This window comes from Eschrichtius robustus, chromosome 12 (assembly GCF_028021215.1).
Source record: "Eschrichtius robustus isolate mEscRob2 chromosome 12, mEscRob2.pri, whole genome shotgun sequence".
NCBI classification, from domain to species: Eukaryota; Metazoa; Chordata; class Mammalia; order Artiodactyla; family Eschrichtiidae; genus Eschrichtius; species Eschrichtius robustus.
The window spans coordinates 95,224,929-95,240,966 of record NC_090835.1 but is presented as its reverse complement, the minus strand read 5'-3'; the positions used below and the strand labels follow the sequence as shown (position 1 = coordinate 95,240,966).

Below are 16,038 nucleotides of genomic sequence, written 5' to 3'. Positions count from 1 at the left end.
CACTGAGAATGTATCTGGCCATAATAACTGTACCCACCTTTGTGCAGATGTCACACAAACCCAGCGTCAGTAACGCCTGGCCCTAGCCCAGTGCCTGCCTTTGGGGGGGCACTCAATGGTTTGTCAAGCAGAACCGGGTATGAGTTATGGCTTCTATTCAGATTGGTTTGGAAAATAAGGAAGCTCCATTCCTCTTAACCTTTGTTTTCAGTGAATCACATAACACCAGATTATTGATAATGCTTTAATTATCTTTGGAATTCAAAATCAGGGATATCCAGGTATCATTTCATACAAAATGAGGGAAGTTTCAAATGAAGCTATAAATTTACTGTTGGATTGAAGGAATAAAAGCACACCAGGCAGGAGTTACATGGGGTAGGGGGAGGGTGGCTGCATTAGTTTCTCTAGGACTATGGCAGGGAAGCATCTTATTTCCAGAAGCCGAGTTCTACAACACAGGTATCCCAGCATAGGATCGGAATTTCCTTGTAGATCTCACCACTTTCACCTAGTGAACATTGGAGCTTCTGGCTACCCTCCCAGACGCTCTTCTGCCCTTTATCACAGTCCCTCTGGGGTGGGCTCCTGTCCCGGTAGGAAGAGAAGTGAGACAGCCAAAGTCACTCTTCTCTGTAACTAGTTTCCCCTCACAAAGATGTTTTGCCTGAGCCTCATCTAAGTACAGTAATTCTTAAGTGACACCGCAAGATGGATGTTGAATATTAAAAAAACACACCTCCTCTGTTTCGTGGCCTGCTTTGTTTTTCTGATTTTAAAAAATCATCTTTCATTGTACCAGTACACAGAGTTCCTTTTAAACCTGTATTTTACTTAAGCAATGAGGAGAGGGTGTTTACAATTTCACTTTCTGGCTCATATGTCTGTAAAATATTTTTCTTCAACTGGATTTTACAAACATTTTCTCAGGAAACTTTAGATTTCTTTCTATCTCCTGCTGGGGGTTCAAACTTAAAGAAACTGATGACCTCAAAAGGTCAACCTCATGCAGATGTCAGCAAGAGGAAGAACAGAATTCAACCTTTTGCACAAGAATATTTGCATTCCTATTAGCTTTTGCAAATGCAATATATCTCATCCTCTTGGGCTGACTGCAGAGGTGCCCTGGAAAGAAGAACAGAAGTATGTGCCTCTCTAATAGGTTAACATACTGAACTGCTTTAAAGAGAATAAATGTTGCAGCCCAGGGGCAGTTATTGGGTGGACTTCAGTGGACACTCCTGGTGGAAATGACGTAAAAGCAAATTGTGTGCCAACAGTAGGGGGTGGGGGACATTAAATATCTTCATCCAAACCTCAACTACGACCATGATCTTACAGCCTAGTTGAAGGTACTCTTGATAAAAAGAAGTTGCCAAAAGCTGATATAAAAAATAAATATATGTGGGCTGCACTAAAGTCTGTATTTCTACAAATGCTGTAAACGTTTGCTGGTAGAAACCAGTGATTATGTAACAAGTCGATTTCAAAAATTACACCTCTTACAATTACTGTACATCCTGATAAGACAGTTGAGATCAAGTCACTAAACATCCTTACAATTCAAATAGAAGGAAATTGATTAACTCTCTGCTTGTGGGGGGGGGGTGGGTGGGTGGGAAGGATTTATGATGAGAAATCTGTACCAATCTTCCCGAATAGTTAGGGAGGAATAAGTTAAGGAGGTAACACAGATTTGGTGACTGTGAGGTGAAGTACTAATTTATGGTCCTTTGAAATAGAAAGCGGTGTCTGATAGACAGGTGTCTACGGTTACTTAGCTTGGCTGGGCGGTGAGCAATGAAAGCTAGTGGTTCTCCGCAGCGCACCCGAGGGCCAAAGCTTTTTTTCCCTCCTGGCTCTGCCTCGCTGGTTCTCCCCAGCACCCGCTCTTTGGGGTCAAGGAAGGTTGGGGGCCCTCCTTCTCACTCTCCAGACCCGGGAGCATCCAATTCCGGTATCGCTGGCGGAGCTCTTGGGCCCCCGCGCCCGGGAGGGAACTGGCCTCCCAGCGAACCGCCCCAGGCATCCGCGCCACCCCCCAGCTCGTCAGTGCGGGTCGCCGGCCCTGTCGCCGAGGCCGAGCGCAAAGACCTCGCGTCGCCGTTTTGGAAGGCGACACAGCTCCCAGTTCGGGCGCAATCCCCGCAACCCGGGTCCCGGCTGGGGCCGCGCCGAGTCCCTAGGACTTTGACGGGTTAGGGCAGGCGACGCCGAGAGCCAAGCCGCCTCCAGCCCTCCCCAGCCCTACCCCAGCGCCGGCTCCAGTGCCCGAGCCCGGCGGCCCAGCGCCGCGCCGCGCGGGGAGAGAAGCAGCTGTTCCCAACAGCTGGGGGGCGGTGGCGCAAGGCGCCCCAGGTGCGGCCGCGGCCAATCGCAGGCGTCCGGCCCGCCCCCTCCCCAGCCAGGCGCCGACCCCCGGCCAGCGGGGGAAGGGAGCAGAGAGGGGGAGAGGCGTCCTCGCCACTTGTCTTCCAGCTTCCGCGGCGGGAGGGACGGAACCCGAGCCGAAGCCGCGCGGAGTCCCCCGCCCCGGGCCCCGCCGCCGCCGCGCCCCCCGCCCGCCCACCTTCGCGCCCGGACGCTCTCATCGCCGACCCTCCCCGCGCCGCACCCGAGACACCTACCTAATTTCTAGGAAAGAAAAATCTACCTCTAAACGCACCCAGTTCTTCGCTTGAGGACCACCCTCCCTTTTCAGCTTTGGCCTCCCCGCCGGGTGAGTGGAAACCGTTTGCACATCCTACAGAACCGGAGCCTAACCCAGACGATCCGGAGAATTTTACCGTGACCGGCAGGGGGGGCGGGAGGAGAGAGCGAAGTCAGGTCTCCGGGGCTGCTGGCGACTTCGGCAGCCGCGCGCCCCGCGCCCTCGGCCGACCCCGGCCGCTCGCCCTCGCCTCACCGCCGCCCTCGCCCCCGGGCTCGCCCGCAGCCCCCGGCGGCCGCGCCAGAGTGCGGGAGACGCGGAGCCGGAGGAGGAGGCGCAGCCGCTGCCCCAGCCGCAGCCGCAGCCGCAGCCGCAGCCGGAGCCCGAGCCGCGGGGCGGGCGCGAAGATGCACACGACCCAGAAGGACACGACGTACACCAAGATCTTCGTCGGGGGGCTGCCCTACCACACCACGGACGCCAGCCTGCGCAAGTACTTCGAGGTCTTCGGCGAGATCGAGGAGGCGGTGGTCATCACCGACCGGCAGACGGGCAAGTCCCGGGGCTACGGATTTGTAAGTTGCGCGGATGGGGATGGTGGTGGAGGGGGCGATAAAGAGCTTGGCGGGGAAACAGAGGACCACGGGGGCGGGGAGGGACAGAGTGGCCCTTGGCCCGAGGGGTCGGAGTTGGGAGTGAGGGGCTCGGCGTGGCCGCGCGAGGACCCCAGCGGACGTGACCGGCGCTGCCCCTTCGCTCCCGGCTGAACTGAAAGTTTGCGCGCGGCGGAGCTGGGGAGGGAGGGCCGGCGCCTGCCTCGCGGGGTTCCGAGGGGACCGAGAGCGCTGCGGTGTCGGCGGACAGGCGGAGCAGGGGTGGAGGGAGAGAACTGTAATGACTGCCGGATTTGGGGGTGCGGAGGTCTGGGAGGGAGGGGCCGTAGCCCCTTCGAATTGCACTCCCGGGTTGGAGGCCGGTCGTTCAGCGCGCTGTTGCTTTGTAAAAATGCGTGTGTCTTCCTGGCATTCCGGCTGGGGCAGGGAGGGGACACCCCAGGAGGTCTGGGGCTTTTCTTCTTATGCCACCCCTCCCCAACCCTTTTTTAATTGCAAAGATGAGTTCTTTTAAAAGATGAACCTCTGGCTCTTTCTTTGCCGAAATGAAAGAGAGCATAGTAACCTTCCTGGAGATTTCAGCGAGCAAATTCAGCCGCCGAGGAGCCGGGAGCCCCAGCGTAGGACAATAGCTATTGTCGCTGGGGAGTGTTTGCGGGGTTGGGAACACCGGCCGGATGTGAGGCTAGTCTTTCTTTAAAGCAAACAGTGCCTCTCAGGCCGGGTAGGGACCTGGGGAATGGTCGGCGGAGGGGGAATCTGGAGGAGTTCTAAGACAGAATTCAGGCTTCCAAATCTCTACTAGGCCCTACTAGCACCCTTAGAACTTTGAGGGGTGGGAGGGCGGTGTTTCTTTCTTTCCTCCTTTCTGTTTTCTTCTTTTGTTTTGTTTTGGATGGAGGATCAAGGGATAAGTTCCAGCCCCCCCCCCCCAAAAAAAAAGAAAGCAAAAGTTTAAGACCCCCCCGCCCCTCAGTTTTATTAACACGAATGACTTCTCCAGTGCGATTGTTGGTTTCTTCAGGGGTTGATTTAGAGCTTTGTGTGTATGTCTGTGTGTGTATGTTGCTAAGGTCACCATGGCTGACCGGGCTGCTGCCGAAAGAGCCTGCAAGGATCCCAACCCCATCATTGATGGCAGGAAGGCCAATGTGAATCTGGCATACTTGGGAGCAAAACCAAGGATCATGCAACCAGGTGAGCAATGTCCCTCGACGCCCCACCCCCAACTAGAGACCCCCCACTTCTGAATAGAATGAATCCCTGATTGGGAAGACACTAGTTCCCTGAGAATCTGTAGATGTTTAGTAAAGGTGAGCTGTGGCTGGTTATTCTACCAAGGCATTAAAGGTAGATGAGAGTTGTAAACACTCCTTTCCTGACTTGAAATGTACCTATGGGCAAAAAATAGATCTTGGGGGTCAGTTCAGTTTGCACACACTCAGGCTTGAGCTTGACTCATCTGTTTCCTATATACAACCATAGTTCACTCTCCACTTTCTGGGTTTTAGCCACTTGTAGATCATTCACATGTGGATGCTATGGGCCAAATGTGTCAACTCCAGCTGGTTATACTTCTTAGTGTTGTCTCTCCTTTTGCCACCCGTTGCCCTGTGTTCAGAGCGGGCAATTCAACTGGAACACTGAGCCAAGAGAAGCATAGGGGTGGTGGTTCCTGGCAGGTCAATGTTCAAAATAAAGTCCCAGAATATCTTAGTAATGAAAGAGGATGAAGAGATTTCATGCACTCCAGGAGCCTTATGTCACAGATGAAGAAATTGCTGCAGAGATGAGAAAGGGTTTACTCCAGAGTCACATAGCTATTAGTCACCAAAAGGGAGAGAATTTTGTTTATGTGAAAACATGACCTCTTGAATGGTTTACAACACTGCCCTTTGCACGAGCACAAATAATTGTGAATCGACTCTTGAACAAATGTAATCTTTTTCTTGGGCATGCAACTTTGATTAAGTCGTGTACTCTTCATTCTTAAGTCTGTGCATCTGAAATTTTGGAAAGAGGTGGACACTTCAACCCAAACAGATTTACTAGGGAACTAGGTTGTCAAGAAAGGGGGTGCATGTGCAAATATTTGTGAGCATTAAAAAACATGTATTTGTCTAATACAGTGTGTGTGTGTGTGTCTGTGTACGCTATCCAGAAAAGAAAGAAGAGTTTGTTTTGTGAATTTTTAATACTATAATCTGTAAAATCCAGAATCTTCCAAAGCATTGTCCAAAGCATTCCAGAATGTTCCAAATTAAAAAGGCTTTTTTATAGATCATGATTCAGAATTGTAGGAAGATTTGTGACATGTAACTTCATTATCAAGTCCTATTGTTCTTGGTTTCATTCCACAAGAACTTTCTCTGTGTCTGATTTTCTAAGGTCTTATTCTGTGTCTGTCAACTAAACTTTGCAGATCATTTTTAGTTTCCACTTGTAGCCCATTAAAATTTTTATTTAGATCAACAATAACATTAGTAAAATGACTTTTAAAAATATGTATAATATTTTCTCTAAAGTATTAAAAGAATGATTACCTTTTCTAAGTGAAAGGTTTGATTGCATTTTATATGTAGAAGTAATAAATGCCTAACCATGCACAAATAGAGAATGTGGTATGTTTTATTGTTAGGTTTTGCCTTTGGTGTTCAACAGCTTCATCCAGCCCTTATACAAAGACCTTTTGGGTAAGTCAATTAATCAGGCCCTCCTAAGTTTCAATATGGATATCATTTGTTAACCTGCCTCTTTTTTATATCCAGATAAGACCATCATGTCACAGATTGTTCCTGGTTATACATATTTATATATGTTTGTGTATTTTGAATGCTGATAAAATAAATATTTTTAGATGAGTCGAGTTATCTGACCAAGTATGCAGCCTCCAAAACAGACACATTTGAGCTCATGATTAACAAAACAAAACAAAACAAAAATACCAGGTATGACTTGTGTACCAGACAATTGTGTCCCAACACCATTACTACTGTTCAACTTGACTCAATTGTATTTATCTCTTTCTAACCTGACAGGGCTCGTATACAGTTAAGCTAACTGATCAGAAGGATACGATGATAAGAGGTGGAATAGTTCTGTTTGGAATTAAACTCTGTAACCAGTAGACTCAGACACACAAGCTCAGATGGTGATTAACGATGCATGGATGTTGCTGTTGTTGTTTTATTTTTCACAATAGTCAATAGACCTCCGTGTGCTTTATTTTATTTATTACAGTAATGAAGTGGTGTTGATAGCTAAACTGTGTGCTTTTTTACTTAATTGAAAAGAGCTGTAGTGAAAGTGTTTTCTTTTCCTCGGGGAAGGGGCTCTTTGTGTTTTTGGTTTTGGTGGTGGTGTTGACGGGTGTTGACTTTTGACTTTGCCATGGGAAGCAAAGGGCCTTTTTTTTCCTTGCTTTTAAGCTGTAGCCTGTGACTTCCATTTAACCATATTTTTGTAGTGAGTGCTAAATGGTGTGATTTCCCTCTGTAAGAATACAGATTCATCGCTTGCATGTCCTAAGTTTCTGTTTTACTGGGGTGTTTTTCTGGGAATGGAGTTCTTTCTTTGGCAATGTATATCCACTTCTAGGCCTTCTAATGTAAAGGTTCAACAACTCTCATCAGATTTCATTAACACTGGCCAGTTTTTTGAGTAGAGTAGCACTAACTTTCACCTTTCAGACCTGACTCAGGTGAACAGCCTGCTTATATTTGTGTTCTGTGGGTTCTGTGATTACCAGCTTTCCTCATCCAAGCTCCCTCATTTCCCTTCCATTCAGACGCGATATGGGTGGGAGATCCCCAACTACCTCAATTTATTCCGAACACCTAGGGTCTGTTTTGGCTGTTTTCTACCTGATCAACATGGTTGTAACTCTAATGCCAGAGATTTACACTCTCTTTTTAAATATTCTAACTGTTTAGAAGTGTTTCATTCTCAACAACAGTTTCTTTTCTAGCTTAGCACCTGAATATCTACTTGTGTAACCTGGAAGGTTGGATTCTATCTACAAAGATAGATGTCTACCTTATGTGTCTCCAAGAATAGATCCAAAAAAGTAATAATAATTTGACTTGGAAGAGTCAAGTTATATTTTCCACGAATACCTTCTTTATAACCTTCCCTTTACCATATCGAGATCTCACTTACTGACAACCCTTACTTTTTTTTAAACCGTAGAAGAGTCTTCTGTCCAATATGATTAGAAAGGGCCTTCGTATACCCATAACAATTTATCAATGCCCCAGCCAAACCATTCCGGATACTGATGATAAACAGTGGGTTGATGGGTCCAACTACTTCTGTGGATCCCCCTCTCATTGGTCTAGACTATGTTTAAGGTAGAATTGGGGACGAGAACATCCATCTTAAGAAGTGATGGTGAACTTAGTCATGATCTCACATTAATAATCTTGAGACAGTTGTTATACAGCTAAATCGATCAACCGGTATTAGCACATGAGTATTTTTCTCTGTGCTAGTGGATGGTACAACATAAGGAGATTGCACTTTAGTTTGGGAAGCCAAACTAACACAAACGAATCAGGAACTATTAATTGCTAAATTACTTCGTATTATTTTAAGTACAAAAGGAATTCAGAAGAGCAAGAAAATGGGTGAGTTGGAGGAGTTGGACAAGGCTTTGTGAAGACTGGAACTAGCCTTGGACCAGTGGGTGGGTCCTGGGCAGGTAAAAGGAAGAAGGGACATGTCTAAAGGCTGTAAGATGAGGGGAGCATCAGCGAAGGCAAAGAGGAGAAAAGACTCAGCTCATGGAGAAACCAGACTCTTATGGAGGGTCTTGAGAGCTAGAATAGAAATTTGGACTGGCTGTGGTAGTCCTTACAGATCCTTGAGAAAGAAAGTAGCACAAGGGCAATAACAACCAGAATAAGATGTGTCATATGGAAATTTTAAATGAAGCCTATTTTGATAGTAACCTTTGGTTTTTCATCCCTTCTAATATTAGCTGTCTTTATAAAGGATGATGATTATTACTGTTTGCATAAATTGTTTGAACTTGAGATTCTTATTAGAAATAGATAGCATTCCAAATAGACCAAGCAAGCCTTCTCTTTCTTTTTTAAGGGATTCTTAACACTGCTCTAATTCCCGGAGTCTGTACCTAACAAATCACACCTGGTCATCCTAAATTCTATTTGAATGCCACATGTTCTTATTTTTAGGCCTGGAAAGAAGCTTGAGAATTTTTAATCTTACTTGACCTGTTTGAAATTCTAGGAACTATTTTTTTATATGGTCTTTAAATGACCCCCAGATTACTCTGGGCCTTTAAAGAGAAAAACCTTGGCCTGAAGGAATTTCTGATGTAACACAGTGGGCAGATGTACAGAAATGTGTGGATTTGCTAAACAATATCTTATAAATATTTTATATTTGAAAGAATCATTTTCTTATTGAAACGTTGGAGAGGAGAGCCTATGGGTCTGTGAGTAGAAAATTCCGGGCTAGTTTAGATCACATTGAAATACACTTAAATATTTACTTAGTACTCCTATAAGTGCTAAGTTTTACTCTAACTGTGTTAATGCATAATAAGTATTATACTGTCCACTAAGTGGAGCAGGAGGGACAGTAATTTACATTAACTGAACACCTGCTACTTGCCTGGTACCGATAAGGGATTTACATAAATTATATAATTTAATTATCACAGTAATTATTTGATGAAGGCACTGTTAATGTCCTTTCCATGGGTGAAAAACTGAGATGCAGAGAGGTTAATTAACTTCCCTCAGGGACTACTAAGTGATAGAGTCTGGTTCTAGGTTCCGAATCATGGCCTCCAAAGCCATGTTCTTTCCTCTGTGTCAAGCTGTAGTCCGGAAAACGCAACTCGGCTCTCTCTTATAATCTAGTAAGAAAACTGAGAAGCGCCCAGAAGGGCTGTCTATATGGCTTCAGATAAGGCAGAGAGACATCAGGTTGGTGGGATCTAGGAAGTCTTCATGAAAGAGGTAGAAGTTGACCTAGATTTTAAACTATGATGGAGGATAGGGAACTCTTGCCATGAATATATTCCTCACTGTAGGCTCTTCACATAGATAATTTTATTTAATGCACAGCAATTCAGGGTTGGAAATACTAGGATTGGAAATACTAGGTTCATTTCACTTATGAGAAATATGTGAGACTAAAAAGGTGAAGCAAATTCCTGAAGGCTTTACACGTGGTGAGTGGTAGAGCTAGGGTAGATAGGATTGCGATTTCAACAGGTAAAGATGGAGTGAGGATTGGCATCCCTGACAGAGGGATGTCACGAGCGAAGGTGAAGCTCTAGGTGTGTGTGGTATGTCCAGGAAACATTAAGGAGCCCAGCTGATCTGGGTTCAAGGAAAGGTGAGAAGAAATACTGGAAAAAGTATTTTGGAGCCAGAAGTATAAAAGGCCTGGCATGCCAAAGTTTAAGAAGTTTGCACTTAGTTTGGTAGGATGTTAGGGACCTAGGTTACTTTAAACAAGTGAATGAGATGCAGCCTGTGTCAGCAGTTTATGTGATGGGTTGAAAGAGGAAACCCTTTAGGATGTCAGAAGTCACAGAGAGATGCCAGAGGGACCTGAAGTGATAGGAGGAAAAGGAAAACATAGTGAATTTTCTTTGAAAGTTGTCCGAGGTGTCGGCCTTGCTCTTGTGCTTTTATTTCTGCTAGGCATTTACATTCTATGATTCACTGAGGGAAAGGATGTTGGTAGCTCTCTAGCAGGAGGGAGATTCCCAAATTGCCTTAATGGGTTCCGCAGACTATTAAAAGAACTCCTAATACAGGAATTGCTTCAGAAGTGCCACCTCACCCTTTAGTCCGATTCTGCCTGCCTTCTGAACTATTTTAGTCTCTCCGTGGTCTTCTGGATTCTCCTTTCCCTAAGACTTAAAAACTCTAGGGTTTCATTTGCTTGCTAGATAGCTTCCTAACCCTTGCCAGACTTCATGTAGGTTTCTGATATTCCAAGGAACTTTACACTCATTGGTTGGCATTTTCAAGTGAAAACTATTAATGTAAAATAAACGCAGAGACAAGAGTCCTGTAAGCAACACTGCCTGTGTATCACTTAAAGCATTCTTCACACACACACACACACAAACACACACACACTTTTATCCTGCCTTTTTGTAGGCTAAACTTTTCAGTTACCACCTTTATTTAGAGATACAAGCCTAGCAACTATCATATTGTCTTTGGAACTTTGGGAGCACAGGGGTTAATGTTTCAGTATCAGTGAGATTCATACTGGCTGGCCTTTGGAGCTGATAGATGTTTTACTTTGGCCTTATAAAGACATTTTACCCGCTGGAAACCCTTGTCGCATGACAGGATCAAAAATAGCCCGGCTGCAGCCCCTGCTGTCCATCACCACATGTAAACTGGCATGAGTAAGGCTTTCTTATCCGTGTCTGCACATCGTGGACACGGTGGCCTCCAGGGACGGTGTTTCATAAAGCCACACCTGTCGCTCTGAACGAGCCAGTCACCTGACCTGCAGAGAAGTTCTGAGTGTGTGCATGACCACCCTTTTGGTTTCTGACAAGCAATTAAGAACATCTCTAAGTGTCCTCAGAAACACTTGATGACGTCGTTTCTCCTGGCACTGGGAAAGATCTACAAGTCTAGTAAAATTGAGTGTATTTTTATCATTGGGGTCAAAGTTCACTACCCTCTGTGATAAATTCATCTTTTCCATGGATGTTGGTTAATGAGTGCTTTCAGTAAAACTCTGAAAAGGCAAAGCAAAATTTATGTTTTCATAATCTAAATATGAAGTTTTCTGTTTTGAGTTCTTTAAAATTCGAAGATTGTTACTTGTGCTTGTACTTCTTGTAAGTTGCTTTTGGCAACAACCAGATGGCATTATGGTGTCATATTTTTAGAAATATAGGGGGTTTTGATGGAGATTATTCTAAAGAAGGATGAAAATAAATCAGATATTCATGGTAGCGTTTTAACTGGGCAGTTATGAATCGCAAGAGTGAGAACTGAGATGCATCGTTTTTTAAAAATACCTCTTGTGATTTCTTTTTTTTTAACAAAATTAACTTTTAAGTAAGGCCATTGGAGTGTGTCTTGTATGTGACCTCTGAATGTATCATTTTAAAAGGTACTCAATTTTGTTTCACTTTCTAGAACTTTTGCAGGATAATACACCATAATAGAATTGATTTGTATAAAATATCTACCAGTAGGGAAGATTTAAAACAGATATGCTAATAAATCTATTTCTGTTGAGTTAGAGGATAAAACAAGACTTAGTAGATGCTCAAAAAAAAAAGTTTCCTTACTCTTATTGTGTAATCCTTTTAAGTTGATATTAATTTTAGAAATATTTAGTTGTGTTTCCCTGACCCTACCTTTTCCCTCAACCTCATCATTTCCCCAAAACCCCTTCTGTCTGTCTTGCATAGAGATAAACAAGCTGGCTGACCTTCGGTTGCCTGATAGTCAAACAGGTTTGATTGACCCTTGTGTCTTTATGAATTTAATGGAGAAAAAGAAAGAAAGAAAGACCAAAAGCGTGCTGCACATCTCTTTGGGAATCACTGCCATGAATGTTAATAGCATTTCTGTAGCTTCCCACAACAGCCTCTTGTGATAGAGTGAGCTGCACTACAGTTCGTTTGAGAAGTGTGATTCTGCTGTGTTTACCACACTTGTGATCTTTTAAACTCCTTTTTTATTTTGGCGCCTGCTTCTCTTTTCATTATTATTATCTTTAATAAGGGTGACTGAGGTTGCAGAGAGATTAATGTGTGCTGAGTCTGCATAGCAATTTCCAGTAGGGTTGCCATGATAATAAACATACGGCTTTTGTTGAAATTTACTGTAGTTTTTGAGAAACCGGCCATCACCCTTATGGAATTGAACGATCACAGATTCCCTTTGGATTCCTGGTTTCACGGTTAAGAATTTTTCTATTGTCCAAACCGTTTTTGTTGAACGAACTCACCACAAAATTTTCTCAAGTCTTAAACTCAATTCAGCATTTATTAAATACCTCCTCTGTGCGAGACCCTCCTGAAACTTGATTTATTTTTCCAAACTTTGGCTCCATGCCATTTCTTGGTTCCAAAATGATCCTGAATCAAAATTCTGGCCGGGAGGGTATCCTATTTTCGTTGTTGAATTCCTTCTGGGGCACTCCATGATTTGGGCTCCCGCCAGAGTACTTTCACAGGTGACTGGCAAGTCGATATTGTGGCAACCCTATGCTCATAATAACCACTAAATTTGAGTTTGGTCTGATCTCGGCAGAAGCCATGCTCCAGACAGGAGGCAACTCCTGCCTGACTCTGTTTTCCGTTTCTCGACAGGATACCTGCCCACTATGTCTATCCGCAGGCTTTTGTGCAGCCTGGAGTGGTCATCCCGCACGTCCAGCCGACCGCAGCGGCCGCCTCCACCGCACCTTACATTGACTACACGGGAGCCGCGTACGCACAGTACTCGGCGGCCGCCGCTGCCGCCGCCGCCGCCGCCGCCTACGACCAGTACCCGTACGCAGCCTCCCCGGCTGCCGCGGGCTACGTCACGGCCGGGGGCTACGGCTACGCGGTGCAGCAGCCAATCACCGCCGCCGCACCTGGGACCGCGGCGGCCGCCGCCGCCGCAGCTGCCGCCGCCGCCGCCTTTGGCCAGTATCAGCCTCAGCAGCTGCAAACAGACCGGATGCAATAGGCCAGAACCTGATCAAAGTCGAATTGTTTCCTCTTTCCCTCCCGATTTCCCAATTTTCAGTAGCTAATAAGAGTTAACATTGACTTAACAGCTTTAAAAAGAAAAAAAAAAAAAAAAAGCTATGCTATTGTGAAGCAGAATTATGATGATTATTTTTTTTAATACTCCAGTAGTAGTTCTAGACGTGAAAGAGATGAGAATGAGGGGGGGAGTGGGCGCAGTTTTGGAAATCAATCCCAAAGAGCCTGAGTAAATAAAAGGCCGCAACGAAACGGTGGCAGGAGGAACAATGGAACTTCACTTTTATAACGGGATTTTTACTTTTGCTCTTTTTATAGTATCAGGGAAGCAAACTGCCTTTTACCAGTTAGAAAATGCTGTTTGAATCTAGTTGAACCAGGGAATACAGAGTGAGCAATATGTAGCTTGAATTACATTTAAAAGCAGATTTAAAAAAAAAAATGGTGAAAGCACTGATTGTCAGTTTTAGCAGTCACTATGGCCTAGAGAACTTTTTCAAGAAGGTAATGTTCTTACTCTCAAAAATGGGCATCGAACAATCAATCTAGGAGCATGGCGGTGGGTGAAATGGTGGACAGGCACCAAAGCTATTTTCTCATCTACCCAGTGGATGAGTGGGACTGTGAAACAAGTGATGTGGAATGAATGGGTGCAACAGCTGTACAGACAATCAATAACACACACAGTTCTGGAAAGAACACATCACTTGTGCTTGTTTGATGAGCTTGTCACATTCTAATCCCTCTCCCCATCCTGTTTCAATTTTGGGAAACTTGTATCTGCTGGTGTCAGCAATTCTGATTCTGAAATAGGATCAGGCTTTTACTACAACAGCCTTCTCTTTCTATTTATTGTGTCGACTCGTGGCTTATGATTAAAGGCGGGCAAAGTTTGCAGACTCTAAACCCTTAAGAACTGTCTTAAGGACATTTATTTTTTTCCCTTTTTAAATAATTTTACACTTTTTAGTATCTATTTCAGAGTCATATTTAAAACTATTTATTAGTGAATACAGTACATGAGACAACAAGGTTAATGAGATTACAATTCTTCAACAATTAATGATAATGTGGTTTATACTGTGCCTTAATAGTAATGCTATTTAAGATATTTATTTTTAAGTTTTACTATGCTGCACTCTAAAGAAAGGAACTTTAGATGTGACACTGTAAAATTATGTATTCATCTCATGGCATAAATTATTTAGTAGGTCTAGATGTAGCATATTAAATATTAACCTATTCAACTAAAGATGTTGACTTGGATTTATTTAAATTCATATGTGCACTGTATAAGAGAGTACTCTTACATTAACACATTTTAGTTTATTTTAGTTTTTAGGTTTTTTTATTTTTATTTTTAACAGGACCTATTGCTAGTTTCATGCTTCCTTCTCTGATTTTTGCTCGTGTAGCTCTCATTTATTGGTACTTCATTAGTTTAACACTCTTCTTATGTAGTTTATGTAGTTTTTAAATGCTGCTTTACATTTTTCTTCTGAAACTGCAATACTTGCAATTTTTATTCTTAAAGTAAATTGAATACTATTTTACACTGTATTGGATTTTTATACTTGAACAATTTCATACAAGGGAAGACAGGTTAGCATTTTTATGGACTTTCTCCATTATCACTGGATTTACTTTAAGTATTCCCGTACTAGACAGTGTTATGTAATGTAGACATGACTCTCCTGTGCAAATTATTTATTCATTGTGTATATTGCTTTATAACATTTCAGATCTTCTAATCTATTCACTTGTATTAAATATAATTTTTAAAAACTTTTGTTGCATTGGTTGTTTCTAATTTTGTTGTAAAAGTGGAATGATTTCTCCCTTTAACTAGAATTAATGGCTGTGATTTACAGGTAACATTTTCAGTGAGCAGAAAGCTTCCCAGATGCCCTGCTTTTATACCTTTTAAGTAAATTTCATTAACTCAGTATCTGCCTTACATTTAGCAAATGATATAGGTCCTCCCCCAATAGTGAACCCTAAAGGACGATTCATGGCAGTGATACTTGGTTACCTGAAGGTTGCTTGGAAGGAATGGGCTGTAGAGGGGAACAGTCAACTCGAAGCTGGAGTAGCACAGTGATGCTGGGATCAGGTAAACTGAGGTTTCGTGCTAGCCTGTACCAGGTACTAGCAATGTGAATGGAACACATTGCTTTTTGTAGTTCACTTTTGGGGTGAGGTTTTTATTGATTTCTCATCTATAATGTTGGACGGTACTACCTGTCTTAAATGGTTATTTAAGTATTAAAGTATATCAACTACTTGGCACAGTCAAATATATTACTATTTATCTAGATAAGTGATTACTGGTAGCACTTGTTGTAATGCCCTATAGTGAAAGCTAACCAAAGAGGAAGTCACCTCTTGGAGTGTTACTATTTTTAAATTTTTGTCCACAATGATGTGGCCATATCTAATAATGTATATCTTAGAACATCAAATGAATGACTGTCATATTGTCTTAAAGTATACATGTTATGTTAATTATGGAATGGATTGTCTGTTGGTCCCTTGGTCTTAATATTTCCCAAATGCATGATATGATATCTTTTATTGAATTCCATTAGTTTTCAAAACTTATAAGCAGCAGAAAGTTACAATAACAGATTCCATCATGCTTTCTATTTTTTCTTTTTTTGGCCGCACGGCATGTGGGATCTTAGTTCCCTGACCAGGGATGGAACTGGTGTCCCCTGCATTGGAAGCACGGAATCAAAACCGCTGGACCACCAGGGAGGTCCCAGACTTTGTACTTGATGATGACTATCATCCTATTTAGAGCCATCATAATCTCCAACCTTAACTGCCTTTAATTTTCCAAAGAAAATAGATACCACTGTATCCCTAGGGAGAGATTTTATTGCACCCCAAGGTATTATCTTGGATCAGTAAAATAATTTTCTAAGTTACTTAGTTCAGCCAATGCATCAATGATTATTCCAAAAGACAAGTTCAACGTTTAACGTTTTAGATTTACAAAAGGTCACTTTTGTCCTCTGTAAGTCATGTATTGATTGCTGAGCTTTAAAATGAAA

The 16,038-nt window shown here is 43.3% G+C and overlaps 2 protein-coding genes across 4 annotated transcripts in view; both read left to right on the top strand.

Annotated features, from left to right (window-relative positions):
* STMND1 (stathmin domain containing 1) overlaps nt 1-2,186 on the top strand; it is a 108,669-nt gene extending 106,483 nt beyond the window's left edge. The window contains exon 6 of the mRNA XM_068559229.1: nt 1,884-2,186. Within this exon, the coding sequence (XP_068415330.1) occupies nt 1,884-2,186 (303 nt within the window). The remainder of the gene's footprint in view (nt 1-1,883) is intronic.
* An 807-nt stretch (nt 2,187-2,993) lies between these two features.
* On the top strand, nt 2,994-13,041 carry RBM24 (RNA binding motif protein 24). 3 transcript variants are annotated; one of them, XM_068558078.1, is made up of 4 exons: nt 2,994-3,225; nt 4,338-4,461; nt 5,903-5,957; nt 12,599-13,041. In XM_068558078.1, the coding sequence occupies exons 1-4, from the start codon at nt 3,058-3,060 to the stop codon at nt 12,960-12,962; spliced, it is 711 nt and encodes a 236-aa protein (XP_068414179.1). In that variant the 5' UTR covers nt 2,994-3,057; the 3' UTR covers nt 12,963-13,041. The 3 variants fall into 3 exon arrangements, with proteins under 3 accessions (XP_068414179.1, XP_068414181.1, XP_068414180.1); XM_068558080.1 differs by lacking the exon at nt 2,994-3,225 and adding an exon at nt 3,385-3,541; XM_068558079.1 differs by lacking the exon at nt 2,994-3,225 and adding an exon at nt 3,831-3,884.
* The last annotated feature ends 2,997 nt before the right edge of the window (nt 13,042-16,038 follow it).

What these genes read in the sequence shown, in the direction of transcription:
- RBM24 (XM_068558078.1), top strand. Translation starts at nt 3,058, where the DNA reads ATGCACACGACCCAGAAGGACACGACGTACACCAAGATCTTCGTCGGG. An exon ending in AGTCCCGGGGCTACGGATTT is followed by an intron (nt 3,226 to 4,337) that starts GTAAGTTGCGCG and finishes TATGTTGCTAAG; the next exon opens with GTCACCATGGCTGACCGGGC. An exon ending in ACCAAGGATCATGCAACCAG is followed by an intron (nt 4,462 to 5,902) that starts GTGAGCAATGTC and finishes TTTTATTGTTAG; the next exon opens with GTTTTGCCTTTGGTGTTCAA.